At 42.0% G+C, this 27,926-nt stretch overlaps 1 protein-coding gene across 2 annotated transcripts in view; it reads left to right on the top strand.

Moving 5' to 3' along the window:
- Nucleotides 1-22,553, top strand: part of LOC115180230 (chemokine-like protein TAFA-5) — a 165,663-nt gene extending 143,110 nt beyond the window's left edge. For both annotated transcript variants that reach the window (XM_029742152.1, XM_029742154.1), the window contains exons 4-5: nt 13,372-13,569; nt 20,738-22,553. In XM_029742152.1, the coding sequence (XP_029598012.1) occupies nt 13,372-13,380 (9 nt within the window). In that variant the 3' untranslated portion in view covers nt 13,381-13,569; nt 20,738-22,553. The remainder of the gene's footprint in view (nt 1-13,371; nt 13,570-20,737) is intronic.
- Nucleotides 22,554-27,926: the final 5,373 nt, after the last annotated feature.

A 27,926-nucleotide genomic window follows, 5' to 3' on the forward strand; every position in this document is an offset into this window, starting at 1 on the left:
AGACTGTTATAAACCTAAATCCATCCTGCCCTGTCTTTCTAAAGTCTTCGAAAGCCAAGTTAATTAACAGATCACTGACCATTTCGAATCCCACCGTACCTTCTCCGCTGTGCAATCTGGATTTCGAGCTGGTCACAGGTGCACCTCAGCCACGCTCATGGTACTAAACGATATCATAACCTCCATCGATAAAAGACAGTAGAGTGCAGCCGTCTTCATCGACCTGGCCAAGGCTTTCGACTCTGTCTTGGTTTCTCAAATGACTGCCTCGCCTGGTTCACCAACTACTTCTCAGTCAGGGTTCAGTGTGTCAAATCGGAGGGCCTGTTGTCTGGACCTCTGGCAGTTTCTATAGGGGTACCACAGGGTTCAATTCTCAGGCCGACACTTTTCTCTGTATATACAGTGGGGAGAACAAGTATTTGATACACTGCCGATTTTGCAGGTTTTCCTACTTACAAAGCATGTAGAGGTCTGTAATTTTTATCATAGGTGCACTTCAACTGTGAGAGACGGAATCTAAAACAAAAATTCAGAAAATCACATTCTATGATTTTTCAGTAATTCATTTGCATAAGTATTTGATACATCAGAAAAGCAGAACTTAATATTTGGTACAGAAACCTTTGTTTGCAATTACAGAGATCATACGTTTCCTGTAGTTCTTGACCAGGTTTGCACACACTGCAGCAGGGATTTTGGCCCACTCCTCCATACAGACCTTCTCCAGATCCTTCAGGTTTCGGGGCTGTCGCTGGGCAATACGGACTTTCAGCTCCCTCCAAAGATTTTCTATTGGCTTCAGGTCTGGAGACTGGCTAGGCCACTCCAGGACCTTGAGATGCTTCTTACGGAGCCACTCCTTAGTTGCCCTGGCTGTGTGTTTCGGGTCGTTGTCATGCTGGAAGACCCAGCCATGACCCATCTTCAATGCTCTTACTGAGGGAAGGAGGTTGTTGGCCAAGATCTCGCGATACTTGGCCCCATCCATCCTCCCCTCAATACGGTGCAGTCCCCTTTGCAGAACAGCATCCCCAAAGAATGATGTTTCCACCTCCATGCTTCACGGTTGGGATGGTGTTCTTGGGGTTGTACTCATCCTTCTTCTTCCTCCAAACACGGCGAGTGGAGTTTAGACCAAAAAGCTCTATTTTTGTCTCATCAGACCACATGACCTTCTCCCATTCCTCCTCTGGATCATCCAGATGGTCATTGGCAAACTTCAGATGGGCCTGGACATGCGCTGGCTTGAGCAGGGGGACCTTGCGTGCGCTGCAGGATTTTAATCCATGACGGCGTAGTGTGTTACTAATGGTTTTCTTTGAGACTGTGGTCCCAGCTCTCTTCAGGTCATTGACCAGGTCATTGACCAGGTACTGCCGTGTAGTTCTGGGCTGATCCCTCACCTTCCTCATGATCATTGATGCTCCACGAGGTGAGATCTTGCATGGAGCCCCAGACCGAGGGTGAATGACCGTCATCTTGAACTTCTTCCATTTTCTAATAATTACGCCAACAGTTGTTGCCTTCTCACCAAGCTGCTTGCCTATTGTCCTGTAGCCCATCCCAGCCTTGTGCAGGTCTACAATTTTATCCCTGATGTCCTTACACAGCTCTCTGGTCTTGGTCATTGTGGAGAGGTTGGAGTCTGTTTGATTGAGTGTGTGAACAGGTGTCTTTTATACAGGTAACAAGTTCAAACAGGTGCAATTCATACAGGAAATGAGTGGAGAACAGGAGGGCCTCTTAAAGACAAACTAACAGGTCTGTGAGAGACAGAATTCTTACTGGTTGGTAGGTGATCAAATACTTATGTCATGCAATAAAATGCAAATTAATTACTTAAAAATCATACAATGTGATTTTCTGGATTTTTGTTTTAGTTTCCGTCTCTCACAGTTGAAGTGTACCTATGCTAAAAATTACAGACGTCTACATGCTTTGTAAGTAGGAAAACCTGCAAAATCGGCAGTGTATCAAATACTTGTTCTCCCCACTGTATCAACAATGTCGCTCTTGCTGCAGGTGATTCCCTGATCCACCTCTACGCAGGCGACACCATTCTGTGTACATCTGGACCTTCTTTGAACACTGTGTTAACCTCTCTAGGGGGTGTGGGACGGTAGCGTCCCACCTGGCCAACATCCAGTGAAATTGCTGAGCACAAAATTCAGAAATACTCAATTAAAATATTTAACATTCTTGAAAATATATGTTATATACATCAAAATAAAGCTTAACTTCTTGTTAATCCAGCCGCCGTGTCAGATTTCAGAAAGGCTTTACGGCAAAAGCAAACCATGCGATTATCTGAGGAAAATACTCAGCACACAAAACATTATGTACAGTTACCAGCCAAGTAGATTAGTCACAAAAGTCAGAAATAGCAATACAATTATTCACTTACCTTTGATTATCTTCATATGATTGCACTCACAAGACTCCATGTTACACAATAACATGGAGTCTTGTTCGATAAAGTCCCTCTTTATATCAAAATAACTCCATTTTTTTGGCGCGTTTTGTTCAGTAATCCAATGGCTCAAATGTGGTCACGAGGCAGACGAAAATTCCAAATAGTATCCGTAAAGTTCGTAGAAACATGTCAAACGATGTTTATAATCAATCCTTTATAATCGATAATATACTGCTCAAAAAATAAAGGGAACACTTAAACAACACAATGTAACTCCAAGTCAATCACACTTCTGTGAAATCAAACTGTCCACTTAGGAAGCAACACTGATTGACAATAAATTTCACATGCTGTTGTGCAAATGGAATAGACAACAGGTGGAAATTATAGGCAATTAGCAAGACACCCCCAATAAAGGAGTGGTTCTGCAGGTGGTGACCACAGACCACTTCTCAGTTCCTATGCTTCCTGGCTGATGTTTTGGTCACTTTTGAATGCTGGTGGTGCTTTCACTCTACTGGTAGCATGAGACGGAGTCTACAACCCACACAAGTGGCTCAGGTAGTGCAGCTCATCCAGGATGGCACATCAATGCGAGCTGTGGCAAGAAGGTTTGCTGTGTCTGTCAGCGTAGTGTCCAGAGCATGGAGGCGCTACCAGGAGACAGGCCAGTACATCAGGAGACGTGGAGGAGGCCGTAGGAGGGCAACAACCCAGCAGCAGGACCGCTACCTCCGCCTTTGTGCAAGGAGGAGCAGGAGGAGCACTGCCAGAGCCCTGCAAAATTACTTCCAGCAGGCCACAAATGTGCATGTGTCTGCTCAAACGGTCAGAAACAGACTCCATGAGGGTGGTATGAGGGCCCGACGTCCACAGGTGGGGGTCATGCTTACAGCCCAACACCGTGCAAGACGTTTGGCATTTGCCAGAGAAAACCAAGATTGGCAAATTCGCCACTGGCACCCTGTGCTCTTCACAGATGAAAGCAGGTTCACACTGAGCACATGTGACAGACGTGACAGAGTCTGGAGACGCTGTGGAGAACGTTCTGCTGCCTGCAACATCCTCCAGCATGACCGGTTTGGCGGTGGGTCAGTCAAGGTGTGGGGTGGCATTTCTTTGGGGGGCCGCACAGCCCTCCATGTGCTCGCCAGAGGTAGCCTGACTGCCATTAGGTCCCGAGATGAGATCCTCAGACCCCTTGTGAGACCATATGCTGGTGCGGTTGGCCCTGGGTTCCTCCTAATGCAAGACAATACTAGACCTCATGTGGCTGGAGTGTGTCAGCAGTTCGTGCAAGAGGATGGCATTGATGCTATGGACTGGCCCGCCCGTTCCCCAGACCTGAATCCAATTGAGCACATCTGGGACATCATGTCTCGCTCTATCCACCAATGCCACGTTGCACCACAGACTGTCCAGGAGTTGGTGGATGCTTTAGTCCAGGTCTGGGAGGAGATTCCTCAGGAGACCATCCGCCACCTCATCAGGAGCATGCCCAGGCGTTGTAGGGAGGTCATACAGGCACGTGGAGGCCACACACACTACTGAGCCTCATTTTGACTTGTTTTAAGGACATTACATCAAAGTTGGATCAGCCTGTAGTGTGGTTTTCCACTTTAATTTTGAGTGTGACTCCAAATCCAGACCTCCATGGGTTGATAAATTGGATTTCCATTGATTATTTTTCTGTGATTTTGTTCTCAGCACATTCAACTATGTAAAGAAAAAAGTATTTAATAAGATTATTTCATTCATTCAGATCTAGGATGTGTTATTTTAGTGTTCCCTTTATTTTTTTGAGCAGTATATATATATATATATATATGTACACACACACACACACACACACACACACACACACACACACACACACACACACACACACACACACACACACACACACACACACAATCCTCTGATTCCTTCCCCTTGCTGCTCACCCCGGACTGTGTTGGGGGCCCCAGGTCTCATCCGGCGAGGGTTATCAGGGCCAGGAATTGGCCCTGATAAAAAAATTAAAGTATTTAATAAGATTATTTCATTCATTCAGATCTAGGATGTGTTATTTTAGTGTTCCCTTTATTTTTTTGAGCTGTGTATTTCAACCGGACAAAAGCTTCGTCAAAATAAAAGGAAAACAAGAAGGGCGTGCTCTCGGTCTCGTGCAGTAACCAGCTCTGAGGACATCCCAGGGTCCACTCACTCAATGTTGTCATTCTCCCTCATTTTTCAGACTAAAAGCCTGAAATAATGTCTAAAGACTGTTCACAACTAGTGGAAGCCATAGGGAACAGAATATGGGTCCTATCCCTTTAAATGGTGGATATCCTTTCATTGGAAAAACAGCCATTTCAAAGTAATGGCACTTCTTGGATGGATTTTCCTCAGGTTTCTGACTGCCATTTCAGTTCTGTTATACTCACAGACATACTTTTAACAGATTTAGAAACTTTAGAGTGTTTTCTTTTCAAATCTACCAATTACATAGCTTCTGGACCTGAGTAGCAGGCAGTTTATTTTGGGCACGCTTTTCATCCGGAGGTGAAAATTATGCCACCTACCCTAATGAAGTTAACTAACCTCCAAACGAGCTTCAATGCCATACAACACTCCTTCCGTGGCCTCCAACTGCTCTTAAATGCTAGTAAAAACAAATGCATGCTTTTCAACCGTTCGCTGCCCACACCAGCCCACCCGACTAGCATCAGTACTCTGGACGGTTCTAACCTCGAATATGTGGACAACTACAAATACCTAGGTGTCTGGCTAGACTGTAAACTCACCTTCCAGACTCATATTAAACATCTCCAATCCTAAATTAAATCTAGAATTGGCTTCCTATTCGCAACAAAGCCTCCTTCACTCACGCCGCCAAACATACCTTGTAAAACTGACTATCCTCGACTTCGGCGATGTCATTTACCAAATAGCTTCCAATACTCTACTCAGCAAACTGGATGCAGTCTATCACAGTGCCATCCGTTTGTCACCAAAGCCACTTATACCATCCACCACTGCGACCTGTATGCTCTAGTGGGCTGGCCCTCGCTACATATTCGTCGCCAGACCCCGCTGGCTCCAGGTCATCTATAAGTCTATGCTAGGTAAAGCTCCAAAGCTCCACTGGTCACGATAACAACACCCACCTGTAGCACGGTGGGTGTTGTTACACCAACACCCACTCCTGCAGGTTTATCTCACTGGTCATCCCCAAAGCCAACACCTCTCGCCTTTCCTTCCAGTTCTCTGCTGCCAATGACTGGAACGAATTGCAAAAATTGCTGAAGCTGGAGACTTATATTTCCCTCACTAACTTTAAACATCAGCTATCTGAGCAGCTAACCAATCGCTGCAGCTGTACATAGCCAATCTGTAAATAGCCCACCCAATCTACCTACCTCATCCCCATATTGTTTTTATTTACTTTTCTGCTCTTTTGCACACCAGTATTTCTACTTGCACATCACCATCTGATCATCTATCAATCCAGTGTTAATTTGCTAAATCGTAATTACTTCACTACTATGGCCTATTTATTGCCTTACCTCCTCACGCCATTTGCACACACTGTATAAATACTTTATTATTTTTCCTATTATATTATTGACTGTATGCTTGTTATTCCATGTGTAACTCTGTGTTGTTGTTTGTGTCGCACTGCTTTGCTTTATCTTGGCCAGGTCGCAGTTGTAAATGAGAACTTGTTCTCAACTAGCTTACCTGGTTAAATAAAGGTGAAATACATTTTTTTTAAATACCTCAGAAAAACAATTGTAGACCTCCACAAGTCTGGTTCATCCTTGGGAGCAATTTCCAAATGCCTGAAGGTACCACGTTCATCTGTACAAACAATAGTACACAAGAATAAACACCATGGGACGACGCAACCATCATACCGCTCAGGAAGGAGACGCGTTCTGGCTCCTAGAGATGAACCTACTTTGGTGCAACAAGTGCAAATCAATTCCAGAACAACAGCAAAGGACCTTGTGAAGATGCTGGAAGAAACAGGTACAAAAGTAACTATATCCACAGTAAAACAAGTCCTATATTGACATAACCTTAAAGGGCCGCTCAGCAAGGAAGAAGCCACTGCTCCAAAACCGCCATAAAAAAGCCAGACTACGGGTTGCAACTGCACATGTGGACAAAGATCTGATGAAACAAAAATAGAATTGTTCGGCCATAATGACCATCGTTATGTTTGGAGGAAAAAGGAGGACACTTGCAAGCTGATGAACACCATGCCAACCGTGAAGCACGGGGGTGGCAGCATCATGTTGTGGGGGTGCTTTGCTGCAGGAGGGACTGGTGCACTTCACAAAATAGCTGGCATCATGAAGATGGAAAATTATGTGGATATATTGAAGCAACATCTCAAGACATCAGTCAGGAAGTTCTAGCTTGGTCGCAAATGGGTCTTCTAAATGGACAATGACACCAAGCATACTTCCAAAGTTGTGGCAAAATGGCTTAAGGACACTACAGTCAAGGTAATGGAGTGGCCATCACAAAGCCCTGACCTCTATGCTATAGAAAATTTGTGGGCAGAACTGAAAAAGCGTGTGCGAGAAAGGAGGCCTACAACCCTGACTCAGTTACACCATCTCTTTCAGGAGGAATGGGCCAAAATTCACCCAACTTATTGTGGGAAGCTTGTGTAAGGCTACCCAAAACGTTTGACCCAAGTTAAACAATTTAAAGGCAATGCTACCAAATACTAATTGAGTGTATGTAAACTTCTGACCCACTGGAAATGTGATGAAAGAAGTAAAAGCTGAAATAAACAAGACATGTCAGTAGTTGTGAAAAACTGAGTTTAAAAGTTTTTGGTATGTAAACTTCTGACTTCAACTGTACATGCGAAAACACATTTATTAAAAACAATTCCAAAAAAATCCACCTGCAGTAGAGCAAGTTAATTTGTCATTATATCTTTAAAAAATGTAGTTGGTGTGAATTCTCATTTAGTTTTGAGTCAGTACCACAAAAACCTTTTAGTAGTAATTTCATTGACTTTGTTTACAACTTACTATAAATATTTGACTTAAAAATGCCTTGGGGTTTACAGTGTACCGTATTTCTGGATCACAAAATACCTTTTGACCTATAGTGGTTGCATGGTATTGTTTTTTGGGGTCATTAACATATTTTGAGGCATGCCTTCTAAGAGGCTACCTTTGTTACACCCATGAGTGAGAGTGCTGTACCAATTTAACTAATATGTGTTAGTAGCTTTCAAACAACAATATGTGTGTAGGGGACAGATTGGAGTGTCAATAAGCCTCAAACCTTGGTTGAGTATTTGCTATGTTTTGCTCTGTAGTCACTGCAAATTTGGAAGCCTTTGTTAAGGCCTCTAGAAATGTAAGTTATTCATACATATTTGATGTACAGTGTATATACACTACCGTTCAAAAGTTTGGGACCACTTAGAAATGTCCTTGTTTTTTAAAGAAAAGCATTCTGTAATCGCCTCTGAGACTGGTGTTTTGCGGGTACTATTTAATGAAGCTGCCAGTTGAGGACTTGTCTGTTTCTTAAACTAGACGCTCCAATGTACTTGTCCTTTTGCTCAGTTGTGCACCGGGTCCTCCCACTCCTCTTTCTATTCTGGTTAGAGCCAGTTTGCGCTGTTCTGTGAAGAGAGTAGTACATAGCGTATGAGATCTTCAGTTTCTTGGCAATTTCTTGCATGAGATAGTCTTCATTTCTCAGAACAAGAATAGACTGACGAGTTTCAGAAGAAAGGTCTTTGTTTCTCGCCATTTTGAGCATGTAATCTAACCCACAAATGCTGATGCTCCAGATACTCAACTAGTCTTTTTTAAATAAACACAACAGTTTTCAACTGTGCTAACATCATTGCAAAAGGGTTTTCTAATGATCAATTAGCCTTTTAAAATGATAAACTTGGATTAGCTAATACAATGTGCCATTGGAACACAGAAGTGATGGTTGCTGATAATGGGCCTCTGTATGCCTACGAATGTGGATATTCCATAAAAAGATCTGCCGTTTCCAGCTACAATAGTCATTTACAACATTAACAATGTCTACACTGTATTTCTGATCATTTTGATGTCATTTTAATGGACAAAAAATGTGCATTTTTTTCAAAAGCAAGGACATTTCTAAGTGACCCCAAACTTTTGAACGGTAGTGTATATATACTGTATTTATTTGATATGCTGTAATATGAAAAAACATTACCTAGCAGCCAACCTGCTTGCACCAATCTCATGCAATTACAGTAAAATACTGTAAAATACAAACCCTGACTCCCCACAATGAATTCAAATAATGTATTCATTCATTTAGCTGGCATGTCTGCTGCCAGTATAATGCTGTAAATTTACAGGGAAAAGTTTTACAACGCACACACCCACCGTCGCTTCCCTCTCTAATCGTGTCGCAAACACTATCCTGCCTCCACTCATTAGTAATTTAATACTGTTCATTTGGGCACATTTGTTACGCAGCTGTCTCTCTCTCCCCAATTTGCCTCCCCACCCGATCTTTGTGAACTCTGACCAGCGTAGGTCCCATCATTAATTAATCTGTCATATTTAAGTCATCAGCTGAGTCTAACTTGTTTACTCCTTCTCCTGAAGAGATGCGCTGAGTCACGCCAATGCCGTGTCTCAAATCCGTGTAGCATTTTCAAAGAGTTAAATCCAATTGATTTTGTTCATTATCGAGTCTCGCTCTTACCCTATATCGCAATTTGAGCCCAACAAACCTCTTATAGCGTTGCATACTGTAGACCTTAACACACAGAGAATTCCCGAGCTATACGTCTGTTGTGTATGCAAGATGTGAGGTATAGAGAGAAGGTTGGGTGGGTCTATTTCGACCCAAGTTAGAAGGCTGTTTGCCATCCTGTGTTGATGTTGGTTCTGAGAGGCTGAGAGATGACAGGTATTCATGGCTGCTCCATATTGTACGTCAAATGGACGGTCAGAGGCCATTTTTGGCTAAGGACGAGCTGTCTATGTGAAGTGATGCACTGGATGGGTATGTGTGTGTGTAGTGTGTGCGCGTGGGTTCGTGATTGCCTGCCTAACTACGTGCCTGTCTATCCACCTTTATAGTGCCTACCTACCTGCCTGTCTCTCTCTCTCTTGCCTGCCTGCCTGCCTGCCTCTGTGACATCTACAGTCAATCTCCAAGGTGCTGGTTGTGAACATGGACAGACAAGGCACTGGGGCTTTTGACCAAGCTTACAGTACATAGTGATTCAATTCCATTGAGGCCTACCAATTTAAGGCTTTAAAACATTTAAATAATAATGTGGTAAAAACTATGACTTTTCTTCAAATCCAACCATCTCATTGATGCATCATTTTTGTTTGGTTTGATACTGGTGGCCTATTCTGATCCTTTCTGAGGCCTAGAGGCTTTTTGTGGTTCACAGCGTGTGTGGATGTTGATGGTTAATCAGAAATGGCAGTTCAGTTTGTCATCTGCAGAGCATAGAAATATTGAAAAAAAGGTAATGCCAATCACTCTCTCCCAGACTCTGCCCATCTTCATGGAAATGTAGGGTAAAGTAACTTGTCCTTCAGTGGGCTAAATCAGGGTTACACAGAGTGATTATTGGTAGTCTTAAAAAAATCTACTTTGAAACAAAAGTATACACCTCACACACATGATTATGGGCTTAAAAAAAGAAGAAATCTGTATCATGGCATATATAGAGTCACAGATGTCTGAAATATAACAAAACTGTTTAACATAGACACCTGATTTTCAACAATATTTTTAACCATAAGACCTAGGTATTCATGATGCAATGAAAGTCCAATTTAGCAATCACTAAGTACTGTACCTACCCCAATACCCCCACAGAGGATTTAAATGTGTATTTCTCACACACGGCAGCAGAGATAAACGCTAATGTCTAACATGGTTAACTGCATTTCAGAGACATCTCTCTGATGGTGATATAATATTAGTTTCAGCAGTCATCCTTGATACCTTCTTTCAGCTAAATTGCTTATTTCTCTCTCTCTCTCTCTCTCTCTCTCTCTCTCTCTCTCTCTCTCTCTCTCTCTCTCTCTCTCTCTCTCTCTCTCTCTCTCTCTCTGTGGATGCTTCACATTATTGTCTCCTCCATTGTGCTGGCAGATAAAACAAAGAGAAAAAGTCTCTCTTTCACTCTTTCTCATCACAGGGAACAAATGCATGCTGGGAAAAATAAGTTAAAGGGAGAGAAGAATCACCTTAGGTTATATCTGACAATATTTCTTGACAATTTAATAGGATAAACAATTCAAAGGAGTTTGGGAGAAGGCAAAGGAAGAGAGAGAGAGAGACAAGAAGGGGGAAGAAAAAGCTTGAATCCATCAGTCTGACAGATACAATTTTTTCAAATTGGAGCACATCAGGTAGTGGCCATTGTCTTTCATGGTTCTGGACCCTTTTACCTTTCTGAGAAGGCTGAGGTTTTCAAGAGAACATTTCATCTTGGCAGGAAGTGATGAATGCATGAACTTGCTTTCTCCTGGCGGAAAACTTCTTTGGGAACACCGTGCAGTGGTTCTTGTGGTGAATACAACAGCGCAGTATACAGTATATCCAAGCCATGCGCATTAATGTTTACACTTCCTCTGCTAAAAGCTATCCCTCAAAGCTTTACCAAAACATTCACTTGTTATCCAACTAATTTCTCAAAGATTTGTTCAGACTTTAAGTTCAATTTAGAACAAACATTGAGTGAAAAAAATTGAGAAGGAGGCTCGTCTCATTTGAACCTTCTGACTCAGTGAAAACGATTTAACACCACGAACACACACACACTTTCTTTTGTCGGCCTAAAAGGCACTTGCTACTTCTCGTCTTCACACACTGATTCTACCATACATGGAGGGGTAGCCACGTGTACACACGTACACATGTGTACACACACACACACGTGTACACACACACAAACGCACTATACTTATGTCTATAACTGTCACAGTGCGTTGTGTTTGGACCCCAGGAAGAGTAGCTACTGCATGTGCATTAGCTAATGCGGGTCCTAATAAACTAAAACACACACACACACACACACACACACACACACACACACACACACACACACACACACACACACAGATTATACCATACATAGAGGGGTAGCCTCTTAAGTGGCAGTTGATGAATTTAATCAGTGAATCCATTAGCTCGCTCCTGATTGGGGTATTTAACTACATAATAGAGAGTGGTGTCGGTGGCATCCACTGAGAGAAAGCCTGTGATTATGCACCACACTGTAATCAGGGCTGTTTCACAGCAGCAGACGTGGTGTGGAGAGGTTGCTAATCAAGGAAGTGAAGGACTCAGTGTGTTAGGACTGAGAAAATTGTGATGAAAGGATGATCCCACAGTCTTTTTTTTACCCCAATTTCATGATATCTAATTGGTAGTTACAGTCTTGTCCCATTGCTGCAACTCCCGTCCGGACTCCGAAGAGGCAAAGGTCGAGAGCCATGCGTCCTCCGAAAGACAACCCTGCCAAGCCGCACTGCTTTTTGACACACTGCTCGCTTAACCCGGAAGCCAGCCACACCAATGTGTCGGAGGAAACACCATACAACTGGCGACCGTGTCAGCGTGCATGCGCCCGGCCCGCCACAGGAGTCGATAGAGCGCGATGGGACAAGGACATCCCGGCCGGCTAAACCCTCCCCTAACCTGGACGATGCTGGGCCAATTGTGCGGTGCCTCATGGGTCTCCCAGTTGCGGCCAGCCAAAGATCGAACCCGGGTCTGTTGTGACGCCTCAAGCACTGCGATGCAGTGTCTTAGACCGCTGCACCACTCGGGAGGCCTGATCCCACAGTCTGGGGGTGTTACCTCTTAGTGTTCTTCGTGTGTGTGTGTGTGTGTGTGTGTGTGTGTGTGTGTGTGTGTGTGTGTGTGTGTGTGTGTGTGTGTGTGTGTGTGTGTGTGTGTGTGTGTGTGTGTGTAGTCCACACAGGGAAAGTAAACAAGGAAAACCTTGGTGACATTTCGCCAGACCTCACAAGGAAAAATATTTTTTTAGGCTTAGGGGTTACAATGAGTGTTAGAGTTAGAATCAGCGTTAAAGGTTAGATTTAGGAGTTAGGTTTAGTTTTAGGGTTAGCATTTTGGGGTTAAGGTGAGGTTAAGGGTTATGATTAGGTTCAGGTTTAAAGGTTAGGGAAAATATAATTTTGAATGGGAATAGATTTTTGGTATTTTTTCTACGAGTGTATTTATACTGTATGACTGTGTTGAAGAGAGTGTGTAACGCATCCCTTGGATTTGGATCATCCATAGTCCCAGTCCTAGCTAACTCATTAGAGAGGCTGTATAGTACTGTAGGCTGTGTTTACTGGAAGGATTCCCGGCGGTGTGGTGCTGGTAGTGCAGGGTTTGATACGATACGGCCTGCCTTGCCTTGCTGTGTAATTGATCCCTTTGGGCCCGGCTGGTACGACAGAACACACACACACATGGCTGGCATGCCGTGCAGGACACATCCAGTTGAGGCTTTAACAGAATCACTGCAGAGAGGACAGATGCTCCGGCTGCCATGCAAACAGACTCAGCCGCTGCAAACCATTAGCCACCACTGTCAAGCCTCCCTCCCTAGTCTGAGACTGCAAGGAGGAGCCATGCACGTTTCAAACCATTAGCTAGAAAGAGGAAAATACCCTCACACTCACACACACACCCACACACTTACTCTCTCACACACACATCACCTTCATTTTGAAAAGTATTTTATGGTTTGGAAAACTTGTAGAGGGATCTCACATAGATTTTTTGTTACTGTATTATTCTTTACGGTAGCTGCACAGTAGGCTTTTGACCTGTGGGACATATTGCTCTAATTCTATTGGTCAATTATGGTAACACTTTGGTTTGAAAACTACAAAATTACTTCTTCCCTCCTCCCTTTCTCCTTCCCCTTCCTCCTCTCTGTGATTTCCCTCCAGGCTCTATGACGTGACTGGAGTCCCTGTGGATCCTCCATTCTGCTGACAGTACCATGGCGGAGGAGAGCATTGATGACCATGACAGACAGCCTCAGCCCATACCACCAACCACCACCACCACCACTGGTCCATTACTACAGACATGAACAACCTACACAACCAACTCTAAACCATGCTGGGCATCATCCACAAAGCAAGGTACAGAATGAATCCATCAACACGGGAATCGGCATCAAAACATAATGGGAAAACAAACGTCTAACCTAACCAATGTTATTTTTATGATTCTGGCAGAATAATAGTATTGCAGCATGATATTGACAAGTGTGCGCTAAGATACACTGGTAATAATATAATATTATATATTAGTGTTGCAATTCTATTTCTACGCCTTGAGCACAAAGGCCCCCAGAGTCCGTTTTGCAACAACAAAAAATCCATGTGTATAGAATTAGGAAGAGCCATTGAGTTCTGTACCATTATATTGACATGTCTTAGATGTTGTTTTTAAATTATTACACCCATTACAGAGCCTTCTATCCACACAGAGGAATGAACGAGACACCACACACACACACACACACACACACACACACACAGTATATGACCAGAACCATATAGACTGGTCTAGACACTGCCAGTATGTCTTGATGAAACAGAAAAGTCTCTGAGTAAATTTTACTTATCTTGTCATGAAAATGAATGAAGCCAGTTGTAAAGCAAGACAGTGCTTTTTCACAATATTATTTGTAAAGAACAAACTGTACAGTCGATAGTCTCAGTCTCGGTTTATGTTTTGTTTATGTTTACTGTCTGTTGATTCATCCATCCTATATGTATCTCAGACAGTACTGTATGTCTAGGTTCAGACTAATTGTAGTTACGTGGGCTGAAAACCCTTAAAGACATAAGCATTAGGTGGTGAGTGAGATGAAACTGTTTAGAATAGCAGAAATAGCCAACTTACAATGCTACCTACACTCAAAAATAAAAGGTTTACATTTGTTCCTAAAGTAGTACAACCATTTGTGATTGGAGTGGTACCCTCCTTTGTACTTTTAGATTAATTGTAGAGTTACCATCCATGACTGTATTTGTTAGTGACAGAGACATGGTTGTAGAATTAGTTTGTTTTCAGTCCTGTGGCTTTCAGCAAGTGAGTTCCTTGGTGTATATTATCATTAAAATTAAAGTCTTTATGATAATACATTACATATCTCATAAGGCCTTATTTTCAGGCCTACCTTTACCCTAACACAGTGGCCTGAAACTCATTTATTACTGTCCATATCAGATCTTGCAAGTAAGTTTGTGAAGTTCCAAAATTCAGAGATGTTCATAAAATCATAGTTGAGGGATTTCCTTTTTTTCCCAGTAATTTTCCAACCAGGATTTCTGGAAAGCTTAGGAAATGTACAAGAATTTTGCAATCCTACCTTCAAGTCACACTATGCTGGCTTGCAAAGTGATTTGTAATTTCTATTGGAATCCAGCCAACATTAGGATATCCAACAGTTAACATTTTTGTTTATCTGCAACCTGCATTCATAATGACAGTCAGGATAGAAACAGTGTGAGGAGACTACCTACAGTGCCTTCAGAAATTATTCATCCCCCTTGACTTATTTCACATTTTGTTGTTTTACAGCCTGAATTCAAAATGTATTAAATATATTTTTTTCCACTCACCCATCTACACACAATACCCCATAATGACAAAGAAAAAATATGTTTTTATATTATTTTGCAAATGTATTGATAATGAAATACAGAAATATCTAATTTACATAAGTATTCACACCCCTGAGTCAAAACTTTGTAGAAGCACCTTTGGCAGAGATTACAGCTGTGAGTCTTTCTGGGTAAATCTCTAAGAGCTTTCCACACCTGGATTGTGCAACATTTTCTCATTGTTCCTTTCAAAACTCTTGGTTGTTGATCATTGCTAAACAACCATTTTCAGGTTTTGCCATACATTTTCAAGCAGTTTTAGGTCAAAACTGTAACTTGGCCACTCAGGAACATTCCCTGTCTTCTTGTTAAGCAACTACAGTGTAGAGTTGGTCTTGTGTTTTAGGTTATTGTCCTGCTGAAAGGTGAATTCATCTCCCAATGTCTGGTATAATGTAGACTGAACCAGATTTTCCTCTAGGATTTTGCCTGTGCTTAGCACCATTACGTACATTTTTTTTCTACAGAAAACTCCCCAGTCCTTAACAATTACAAGCATACCCATAACATGATGCAGCCACCACTATGCTTGAAAATTTGGGAGGTGGTACTTAGTAATGTGTTCTATTGGATTTGTTCCAAACGTAACTTTTTGCTCTGTATATAAAGTGTTAATTGCTTTGCCATGTTTTTTGCAGTATTACCTTAGTCCCTTTTTGCAAACAGGATGCATGTTTAGGAATATTTTTATTCTGTACAGGCTTTCATCTTTTCACTCTGTCAGTTATGTAATTAGTGTTGAACCATCCTCAGTTTTCTCCTAACACAACCATTAAACTCTATAACCTTTTTAGTCACCATTGTCCTCATGCTGAAATTCCTGAGCGGTTTCCTTCCTCTCTGGCGACTGAGTTATGAAGGACGCCTGTACAGTATCTTTGTTGTGACTGGGTGTAAAGATACACCATCCAAAGTGTAATTAATAACTTCACCGTTCTCAAAGGGATATTCAATGTCTGCTTTTTTTCATTTTTTACCCATTTACCGATAGGAACCCTTCTTTGCGAGGCATTGGGAAACCTCCCTAGTCTTTGTGGTTGAATCTGTGTTTTAAATTCACTGCTTAACTGAGTGACCTTAAAGATTATTGTATGTGTTGGGTACAGAGATTTGGTAGTCATTCAAAAATAATGTTAAACACTATTATTGCACACAGAGTTATTCCATGCAAATTATTATGACTTGTTAAGCACATTTTTACTCCTGAACTTATTTAGGATTGCCAAAACAAAGGGGTTGAATACTTATTGACTCAAGACATTTCAGATTTTCATTCATATATTTGTAAGAATTTCCAAAAACGTAATAATTCTTTGACATTATGGGGCATTGTGTGTAAGCCAGTGACAATTTAATCATTTTAAACTCAGGTTGTGAAACAACAAAATGCAGAAAAATCAAGTGCTATGAATGCTTTCTCAATGCACTGTAAGCCATTTTAAACTTGAACAACCATTTCAGTAACGGGTGCAAAAAAATCGAACAAACGTATTGGTTTAGTTTAGAAGAATGTCTGTTATTCATCTTTGTGTAGCATAAGATTAATCAATCAATGAATGTAAATGCAAAAACACAGATATTAAAAACCTTTTTTTTATCCACCTGCAGTAGAGCATGCAGGAAACAGAAATGTTCTTTTACATTGTACCCCTTTTTTTTTGAGAGTGAAAGTGTGATGATTGTACCTTTTATATACTGCTCAAAAAAATAAAGGGAACACTTAAACAACACAATGTAACTCCAAGTCAATCACACTTCTGTGAAATCAAACTGTCCAACTAGGAAGCAACACTGATTGACAATAAATTTCACATGCTGTTGTGCAAATGGAATAGACAACAGGTGGAAATTATAGGCAATTAGCAAGACACCCCCAATAAAGGAGTGGTTCTGCAGGTGGTAACCACAGACCACTTCTCAGTTCCTATGCTTCCTGGCTGATGTTTTGGTCACTTTTGAATGCTGGCGGTGCTTTCACTCTAGTGGTAGCATGAGACGGAGTTTACAACCCACACAAGTGGCTCAGGTAGTGCAGCTCATCCAGGATGGCACATCAATGCGAGCTGTGGCAAGAAGGTTTGCTGTGTCTGTCAGCGTAGTGTCCAGAGCATGGAGGCGCTACCAGGAGACAGGCCAGTACATCAGGAGACGTGGAGGAGGCCGTAGGAGGGCAACAACCCAGCAGCAGGACCGCTACCTCCGCCTTTGTGCAAGGAGGAGCAGGAGGAGCACTGCCAGAGTGACCTCCAGCAGGCCACAAATGTGCATGTGTCTGCTCAAACGGTCAGAAACAGACTCCATGAGAGTGGTATGAGGGCCCGACGTCCACAGGTGGGGGTTGTGCTTACAGCCCAACACCATGCAGGACGTTTGGCATTTGCAAGAGAACACCAAGATTGGCAAATTCGCCACTGGCACCGTGTGCTCTTCACAGATGAAAGCAGGTTCACACTGAGCACATGTGACAGACGTGACAGTCTGGAGACGCCGTGGAGAACGTTCTGCTGCCTGCAACATCCTCCAGCATGACCGGTTTGGCGGTGGGTCAGTCATGGTGTGGGGTGGCATTTCTTTGGGGGCTACACAGCCCTCCATGTGCTCGCCAGAGGTAGCCTGACTGCCATTAGGTACCGAGATGAGATCCTCAGACCCCTTGTGAGACCATATGCTGGTGCGGTTGGCCCTGGGTTCCTCCTAATGCAAGACAATGCTAGACCTCATGTGGCTGGAGTGTGTCAGCAGTTCCTGCAAGAGGAAGGCATTGATGCTATGGACTGGCCCGCCCGTTCCCCAGACCTGAATCCAATTGAGCACATCTGGGACATCATGTCTCGCTCCATCCACCAACGCCACGTTGCACCACAGACTGTCCAGGAGTTGGCGGATGCTTTAGTCCAGGTCTGGGAGGAGATCCCTCAGGAGACCATCCGCCACCTCATCAGGAGCATGCCCAGGCGTTGTAGGAAGGTCATACAGGCACGTGGAGGCCACACACACTACTCAGCCTCATTTTGACTTGTTTTAAGGACATTACATCAAAGTTGGATCAGCCTGTAGTGTGGTTTTCCACTTTAATTTTGAGTTTGACTCCAAATCCAGACCTCCATGGGTTGATAAATTGGATTTCCATTGATTATTTTTGTGTGATTTTGTTGTCAGCAAATTCAACTATGTATAGAAAAAAGTATTTAATAAGATTATTTCATTCATTCAGATCTAGGATGTGTTATTTTAGTGTTCCCTTTATTTTTTTGAGCAGTGTATTTAAAATATGTACCCTAAAACAGGGTTTCAAAAGTTGGTCATGGTGGAATAAAACTGAACATACTGTACACAAACACACACTTTGATCTCTGGAGACCTAATGTGCTGTACACTGTGTGATGTGTATTTACACTGGGCTTAAAACAGCGTTAGTTTATTTGATGTGTAGAGGAAATGTAATATGAAAGAGCTGATTAAGATAACAGCACCGATAGCTTTGAACTAACTTCTCCTGAGAGAACATGGGGAGTATCTGGGGAATATCAAACACACACGTCTAACATAAAGATTCTCAATCGGCCCTGGTAGCATTTGATCACATCTTCCTCATGCACTGATTCTACTAGTCCTACTTTCTCTGTTATCAATCTAAATCATACTAACGTGTCTAGCCTACAGTACCTCACCTCATTTGATCACGTCTTCCTCAGGCATTTTAATATAGGCCTAGTTACACGCTCTGTCACTTATCAATCTAAATCATATTATCCCTTTATTACACACACACACAGAGAGAGAGAGAGAGAGAGAGAGAGAGAGAGAGAGAGAGAGAGAGAGAGAGAGAGAGAGAGAGAGAGAGACAGAGAGAGAGAGAGAGAGAGAGAGAGAGAGAGAGAGAGAGAGAGAGAGAGAGAGAGAGAGAGAGAGAGAGAGAGAGAGACATCTCATTGATGCACTTGTTTTGGGTCACCCTGAAGTTGGGCCGCTAAAGCAGAATATATATTTTTGGCCAGCAGGATTGCTTTTGGTATTCTCCTAAGCATCAGAAATCTGTTACTGGAGATACAGTACTCTGATTCAAGGGGGTTGGGTTAAATGTGGAAGACACATTTCAGTTGAAGGCATTCAGTTGTACAACTGACTAGGTATCACCCCTTTCCCTTTCCCCAGTATAAGATTAAGAAATAATTTTCTATGTAAACCTATTCAATAATCATGCTATACATTAATAGCCAGTCTCCATTTTTATAGAGAACAGATTTGTGTGCAAGATTTACAGTATTATATTTTACCACGGCCAGTGTGAGAGAGATATTGTAGTGGAAGAGAAAGGGAGGCCAACGCAGACAGAGTCTCACTGCCTGTGGTCTATTTAAATTAATTTGCATTTAAATTCTCCAGAGATATCACAGAGACACCCTGCCACTACTGTACTAGGCTACCATGTTTTCTCCATTAGCCTATGTTGAATGAATGGATGGATGGATTAATTAATTAATTAACGAAAGAATGAACAAACGAACAAATAAATCAACTAATGAATGAACCAACAAACAAACAAATGAATGCTTAATTTACATGTCATACCACCACTTTTGTTGTCTATTCCATCCACTGTGTTACTGTAATGCAGTCTCCGTGTAAACTTTATTTTACCACTAGAGGGCAGCGTCACTGCAATAATGACGCGGCAACAGTACATAATCTCTAATGGCGCTAATTGCCAGGTTGGCCGGTGCTGCACTGGGCGTATTAGTGGGAGACATGCCCCTCTTCTTAGCCCGGATACTCTTGGGTCATTCCCTCCATACCTTCTCCTCTGCAGCCACTGAGTACTCTACACTGTGACATTATCTTATTAAATGACACAGGTTCATTTAGTTGCTGATTGCGCCATTCCTGTTGTTTTTATCCCCAGATTCCCCCAGTTTTAATCTAACACCTGCCCCCATTCATGGCAATTTGCACTCTGTGTAATTGTCAAGAGTTCATTATTATAAATTAAGCAGCCCCGGCAATCTTGGAAAGCATCAATGCCTTTATCAAGTTGGCTGGAGACCACACATAGGCCAGATGGCGTGCCGACCAACTACACTTTTTTTTTCTCTCTCCAGATTTCTTCTGTGAGGCCGATTAATTGTTTTACAGTTCTGCACTGTAAGACTTGTTTTGTTACTATGGTTTAATGCCCCAGCAGAATTCACAATATTTGAATGGCAGAACATACTGTTGTTGACAATGATTAGTGTGGGACTGTCTAATTTCTTCATAACTTCGTTTCAGAGCTGTAGACATTTGAATAATTTCCACATACAGTATCTATTATGGGAATAATGGGAGTGAAAGTAATGGGAGTAAAATATACAACGTTCATTTAGGGACAGTCATTGCGGAGTAGGGAAATGTAGACCCTAACAACTAGTCCAAGGTATTCTTCACCCCCTTCAATGTCAACATTAAGATTTGGAATTTGGTAATCTAATCCTAGATCTCTCTGTGGTTATGGCCTGGGCAACTTCTACCACAAGCATTGATTTATTTAGCATATTTTGACGTTTTAGCAACTTAGCATTGTTTAAGGATTGTCTGTGATTAGCTAGCATTGATTATCCTGTACTCTGACAGAACTTGTGTTCTCATTGATCTGCAGGTCTCTTAAACACAGTCAACGACAGCCAATAATGGAGGGTTTGAGGGCACTTGAAGTCGAGAGCGAGGTCTCATCTTTGACTCTGGAGAAGCTATTTCATGTTTCCTGTGCCCTGACTCCTGGCTCCACCCCTCTGCGGCTCCGACCAACCAATGACCATCTGCTGTAGATAACCCACTGTCTGTCACTGGATCAACATGTCCCATCTGCCCCCTTCTATTAGCGTCCGTCTGCTTTGTAAATGAGCAGAACCCTCTAGTGCCGTGGAGGTCTGGTTTCCGTCAGCGCCTTTCCCAGAGAGGGAGAGAGTGGTATCTATGGAGCCATTTAGATTGACTACTGTACTGTTCAGCTACTGTCTGCTAATCTTCAGTGGACAGAGGACTCCCACTTACTTCAACCATACCTGCTTCTGTTAGACTGCAATGGGACAGAGAGACGTATCCCAAAGAACAGGATTATTGTGAGCCTGGCCCGAGGCTTTCTGATGTGTCTGACCTAGCGCCAGACTATGGACTGGACCAAACGTTGGACTAGATTTATCCAGACTATGGACCAGACTGGACCAGATGACATGCTCACTGCTCGCCCTGTGCTCTGCTGTGAATAGGCCTTCTGCTGGAGCAGTACACCTTTGGCACTCTCCATATTTTTATAGACCAAAGAGGAAAAAAAGAACAGTTTATTGTAAAACGAGATGGACCAGATTAGGAAAGAGAAATGGATACTTGTTTTTCTCTCTACACAACAATGACTGCCCTCATAGCTGTAGATGTTGGGCTTTATGTCATTCTGAACATAGACAATAGAGTCTAGTGGGACACGTATACAATCAAAGGAGTTACCTTTAAAAACTTTGCTGACATTTTTTTCTCTGACTAAACCCACCACTGTATTTTGAAACTGGAGATATAGGTAAACATATATCTATGTATTAAAAAAAATCTGATTTGCATTTTTCAAAAGCTACAAATTGGGACACATTGCAATAAGCATGGTTGGAAAAACGGTAAAAGAGCAAAACTACTGATCATCATTGAGGCGAAAAGAGAATATTGAAACTGTCATTTCTAATTGAGGCTGGCGGGTGGTGGAAAGACAAATTTCATTAAATGTATTTTGAAAGGCCTAAAACGTATGTATTTAACAGTTTTATATGTTGTACCTTTGTAGAGAACCTTATTCGACATGAATAACGTGGTCACAAAATGGCAGCCATAGAACATGAAAAACAAGCTCTCTAACGCTGGTTTGTCCTGCTCTCTTTCTGTTCTCATGACAAGTAGTTTCTCCCCTCTCATATCTCTAATCTCCCAATCTATCAATCACAGATAAAGGAAAAAATGCTCTTGAGTTATGTTTAAATATTTAATGGTAATATTTTACAGATGCCTGTGAGAGTGTCTTGCAGTGTACGGTTTTAATGTGGTTAACAACTCTGACACAGCATAAACAATCTGACTGAACCCTCAATGCAACTGATTGAATTCCGGCCTGAGAGTCACTATCTATCAAAAATTGAGCTCATCACAGACAGAGATTTTGTCACTTTAGTCAATGAGCAGCCTTTGGAACCTGCTGATTGCTGCAGTATTGCATTGTAAAAGGCGTGGAATACTTACTCATTTCTCTATAATATCTCATTTATTTTTGTGCTTGTGTTTGTCGCACAATGCTGACCTCCAGTCCTGAGAGACGAAGATGATGATGACACGCAAAGAAGGGAGGCATTGTGGGAAAGGTTTTAGAATCATTTACATGAGATACTTTTTATCATGAAATATTTTAAGAATAAATGAAATACATGAAAGCACCATCATTTGCTAATATAGACGCTTTGGTATTCAAAGTCATCCAATTTATTCAAGGAAGTAAGATTTATCATACCTTATTTTGTATTACGTTTATTTAATTATTCTGTCCTATATGCCAAAAACTGACAGCCAGAAATAGTTGTTTATTTTCTTCTAGACCATCTACTTTAAAGTGTCTAATTGTCCACATGTAAGTTCCTCATACATATCTAATAGGTAAACACCTGATATACATAAGTAAACCAAATCAAATGATTTATAGACAGTCTCAATGGGATTTGATTATAATAACATATGCATATGAATGTATTGATGCAGAGTTGATTAAGGCATTTGCTCAGACAGAAATAGGACAGAAATAATAGTTTGACTGACTCCATATGTGTATGCTGCTGGCTGTATATATTATGGTGGAAGGGATTCCATAATTATACAACAATATACTGTACATATGCAGAGCAGTACACCTGGTCAATATTTAATGAACTGCAAGATTATGATGTTGATGAACTTGCAAAGGGTTACCCTGCAAAGGGCTACCCTGCAATGGGCTACGGATCTAATGCAAGTGAAAACACATAAAAAGAGAAAAAGATATCAGTCCTTTGTACAGCACCATATAACCAGACTCCTGCCTACATTAGGTGGTACTGTCCAAGGTCCTGGTTTCCAGCCAGGGGCTCGGATTCCATGAAAGACACAAATCCAAGCCTTCACAGAGGCTTCAAAGGTCATGTGTTAGGCTCCGAGTGAAGGCATATACCTTCCAGATGAACCTCCAACTTGTTAAGATCCAGATGCTGAACTTCTCTTATCCACACTTGGCTCGCTGCTGTTCAGTCCGACTGACTGACTTTCATTGACTTACTGACTGGGACCAGTCTGACTAGCTGGCTGGCTGGATGACTGACGTTCCTTCCTAATCCTGACTGACTGTATCAGCCTGTTCCACCAACACCAGCTGGAGATTAATACAGCTGTTGTTGACAGAGAAGTTTTCATAGGATGCAAATGAGAAGTGAGTTTCCTGAAAGGATCCGTGGGTTTTTCATTTGTGTTTGTGTGTGTTTGTGTGCGTGTTAGTGTATGTGTGTGATGTGCGTGTGTAGCCGGCGATTGTCAAGACGGTTGTAAATATTTAATTACATCTGATTGAATTTCAATAATCTCTCCCGTATCCTGGAGGTTCGGTGTGATGTTCGGAGGAGTCGTGTCTCATACACATTTTAATTTGATTAGAGCAAAGTACAATGAGGAGTTTCTCCTAGAGGTACAAAAGACAGCTTGCGATAATGTCTTTGCCGTAGAGAAAGAGGCAAAGTGGGTCACATACAACTGGGAGAATATTACTGTGTGTGTATATCTGTCTGGGTAAATGCTTTCTTTCTTTCCTATAGCTCTATAGTGATATGTGTATCATATCCGCATTTCCCATGTTCTGTTGATGTGTTCGTATTTGTACAGTGCCTTCTGAAAGTATTTAGACCCCTTGACTTTTTCCACGTTTTCTTATGCAACAGCCTTATTCTAAAATGGATTAAATAAATAAGCTATCCTCAGCAATCTACATAATGACAAAGCGAAAACCGGTTTTATTTTTTGTGGGCAAAAATACGTAATTTACATAAGTATTCAGCCCTTTTGAGACTCGAAATTGAGCTCAAGTGTGTCCTGTTTCCATTGATCATTCTTGACATGTCTCTACAACTTCATTGGAGTCCACCTGTGGTAAATTCAATTGATTATGACATGTTTGGAAAACCAAGCCATGAGGTCGAGGGAATTGTCCGTAGAGCTCAGAGACAGGATTGTGTCGAGGCACAGATCTGGGGAGGGGTACCAAAAAATGTCTGCAGCGTTGAAGGTCCCCAAGAACACAGTTGCCACCATCATTCTTACATGGAAGATGTTTTGAACCACCAAGACTCTTCCTAGAGCTGGCCGCCCGGCCAAATTAAGCAATCAGGGGAGAAGGGCATTGGTCAGGGAGGTGACCAAGAACCTGCTGGTCACTCTGATAGAGCTCTAGAGTTCCTCTGTGGAGATGGAAGAACCTTCCAGAAGGACAACCATCTCTGCAGCACTCCACCAATCAGGCATTTATGGTAGAGTGGCCAGACGGGAGCCACTCCTCAGTAAAAGGCACATGACAGCCCACTTGGTGTTTGCAAAAGGCACCTAAAGACTCTCAGACCATGAAAAACAAGATTCTCTGGTCTGATGAAACCAAGATTGAACTCTTTGGCCTGAATGTCAAGTGTCACGTCTGTAGGAAACCTGTCACCATCCCTACGGTGAAGCACGGGGGTGGCAGCATCATGCTGTGGGGATGTTTTTCAGCGGCAGGGACTGGGAGACTAGTCAGGAATGAGGCAAAGATGAACGGAGCAAAGTACAGAGAGATCCTTGATGAAAACCTGCTCCAGAATGGTCAGGGCCTTGGACTGGGGCGAAGGTTAACCTTCCAACAGAACATCAACCCTAAGCACACAGCCAAGACAATGCAGGAGTGGCTTTGGGACAAGTCTCTGAATGTCCTTGAGTGGCCCAGCCAAAGCCCGGACTTGAACCCCAATCTATCGTCTCTGGAGAGACCTGAAAATACCTGCAGTGAAGAATGGGAGAAACTCCCCAAATACAGGTGTGCAAGCTTGTAGTGTCATACCCAAGAACGCTCGAGGCAGTAACCACTGCCAAAGGTGCTTCAACAAAGTACTGAGTAAAGGGTCTAAATACTTATGTAAATGAGATATTTTTTATTTTAGCAAACCTTTCTAAAAAAACTGTTTTTGCTTTGTCATTATGGGGTATTGTGTGTAGATTGATGAGAGAAAAAAACAATTTAATCAATTTTAGAATAAGGCTGTAACGTAACAAAATGTGGGGAAAAAGCCAAGGGGTCTGAATACTTTCCGAGGCACTGTACATGTGTGTATATGTTTCCTTGCGTGTGTTCTGTGTGTGAGTGTTGAGGTTGATGTTATGCCTTTGACTGTTTCCAGTTACCGTCCCTAAGGCACAGTGTTGTGTTTTCTGTCATTCAGCTGCATCTACAGAGGAGAGAGACAGAGCAGACAGCCTGCCTCTGCTTTAATAACCAACACTAAACACTAAGACTTCCTTCTCTCTTCACATAAATCTCTGCAGTCTGCTGCAATACCAATACTGCAACAATGGCACAAAATATGAACTGCTGTGATGGAAAACATTTAAGTGCTAATTCACATTTGATATTGTAAGTCTTTGTTTACAATATAAATCTAAAGAAGTGCAACCAGCGCTTTTCGATTGGGGGATCAATAAGCAATATGGCTCGTGCAGCTGCTTTCCTCTGAAGATGTCTTCCGTCACCAATATTTTCTAGCCATAAAACTGTTTGGTGTTTTCTGAGCACTGGGTCCAATGATCTGTCAAGGTTAGGAAAGTGAGAGACTAAACATTACCTCAGCTCCTGACTAATACACCAGGGATGTACTGTAGGAGGAGAGGTGTGCTAAACAGTTGTGGCATCCTTTGTGTTGTATGATGTGATTCTATTAACTACCTTTATATTTCGATCTTTACAAAGATAGCTGAGAGTCAGACTGTGAATTGGAAAGGCTGTTGTTTTCCTTAACCAGATTGGAATTTGTAACAGATCTAAACATTTTACAATAGAGCTGTTCAACTAAACTGTTAATTTCGGATTAAAACCCAGTCTCTGTCTAAACAAACACCTCTCCTTATCATCGTACCCTTTGGCTGGTTTTGTACAGTATCCCTCCATATCTGTGCTTGGTGTTCCAGGCCAGTGCTATCCTCTTGATTGTTGATCGAGGCTCTCTGGCTCTCCTCTCCAACCCAAAGAAGAAGAAGACATGCTGGTGTCAGCTGGGATTTCAGGCTCCGTTAAAACACCACTAACTAACTAACTAACTAACTAACTAACTAACTAACAGCCAGTGGTAGAAAAAGTATCCAATTGTCATACTTGAGTAAGAGTAAAGATACCTTAGTAGAAATGTCTCTAGTCACCAGTAAAATATTACTTGAGTAAAAGTCTAAAAGTATTTGGTTTTAAATATTCCTAAGTATAAAACGAAATGTAATTGCTAAACATATCATTTCAAATGACTTGTAAAGCAAACCAGATGGCATAAGTATTATTTTTTATTCTACGGATAGCCAGGGGCATGCTCCATCACTCAGAAATCATTTACAAAGTGTGTTGTTTAGTGAGTCTGCCAGATCAGAGGCAGTAGGGATGACCAGGGATGTTCTCTTGATAAATGTGTGAATTAGGCAATTTTATGGTCCTGCTAAGCATTCAAAATTCAGCAAGTACTTTTGTGTACCAGGGGAAATTTTATGGTGTAAAAATAACATAATTTTCTTTAGGAATGTAGTGAAGTAAATTAAAAGTAGTCAAAAATATAAATAGTAAAATAAAGTAGAGATACCCCCAAAAAACTCCTTAAGTAGTACTTTCAAGTATTTTTACTTAAGTACTTTACACCACTGCTAACAGCCTCCATTAATGACTAATCTCTCTCTTTCTCTCATTATACATGCACCTCACAGGAACCCAGGAAACATCTGGTACACGTGGACATGGACCTGGCTTTGAATGTTAGTTACCGTACTTCGGTATTGTACATGTGTTTGTTCTCAGAAATGCTCATTACTCAAAGGAGGAAAAGGTCATCTTGCTTGAAGGTAAATAACATTGGCTTGGAGACTTTATTGGAAGGTCAAATGTAGTTGTGAACCAGAACAAATGGAGTATATGGAGCCATCAACAGTATGAAATAATTTCACATGTTTAGGATAACTAAGGCCACCTCTTCAACCCAGCCAAAGACAGGGACAGAGTGGACAACAATAAATCACAAGCTTACAGTTACCAAAGCCAATTATAAAGGAACACACAAAAAACACCTGGTATCACCTAGTAGAATTACTATCAACCCCCAAATCCCATTGTACATCCTTTTGTTATGTATTATCTTTATCCTTAAAAACCCTGTGTCCTTATGAAGCCCTTAATCAGGTATTTAGTATAAGCACATGCAATATGGACAAGGCCGGTCCATTATAAGGCTGGTTGGCTGTTCCTATAGGCTCTGTGTTTTGAGGAGGGAGAGAGCTTCTGACACACAGCCAGCCGAGCTGGAGCCTGGAGAGAGACAGGCAAGAGAGAGAAGAAAAAGAGAGGGAGAGAGAGCCAGGTTGGAGAGACAGGCAGGGGCGCCTGGAGGAAGCAGAGCACATCGCTACGGTAGCTCACGCTGCTGCTGCTGCTTTTATTTGTTGCTGAACAGACCTGCAACACAAATACTTTTAAGCCTTGACAAAATCCTACATACATAGGTTTCCTGTTCTCTCTCACTTGCTCT

Source organism: Salmo trutta, chromosome 40 (genome assembly GCF_901001165.1).
Source record: "Salmo trutta chromosome 40, fSalTru1.1, whole genome shotgun sequence".
NCBI lineage: Eukaryota > Metazoa > Chordata > Actinopteri > Salmoniformes > Salmonidae > Salmo > Salmo trutta.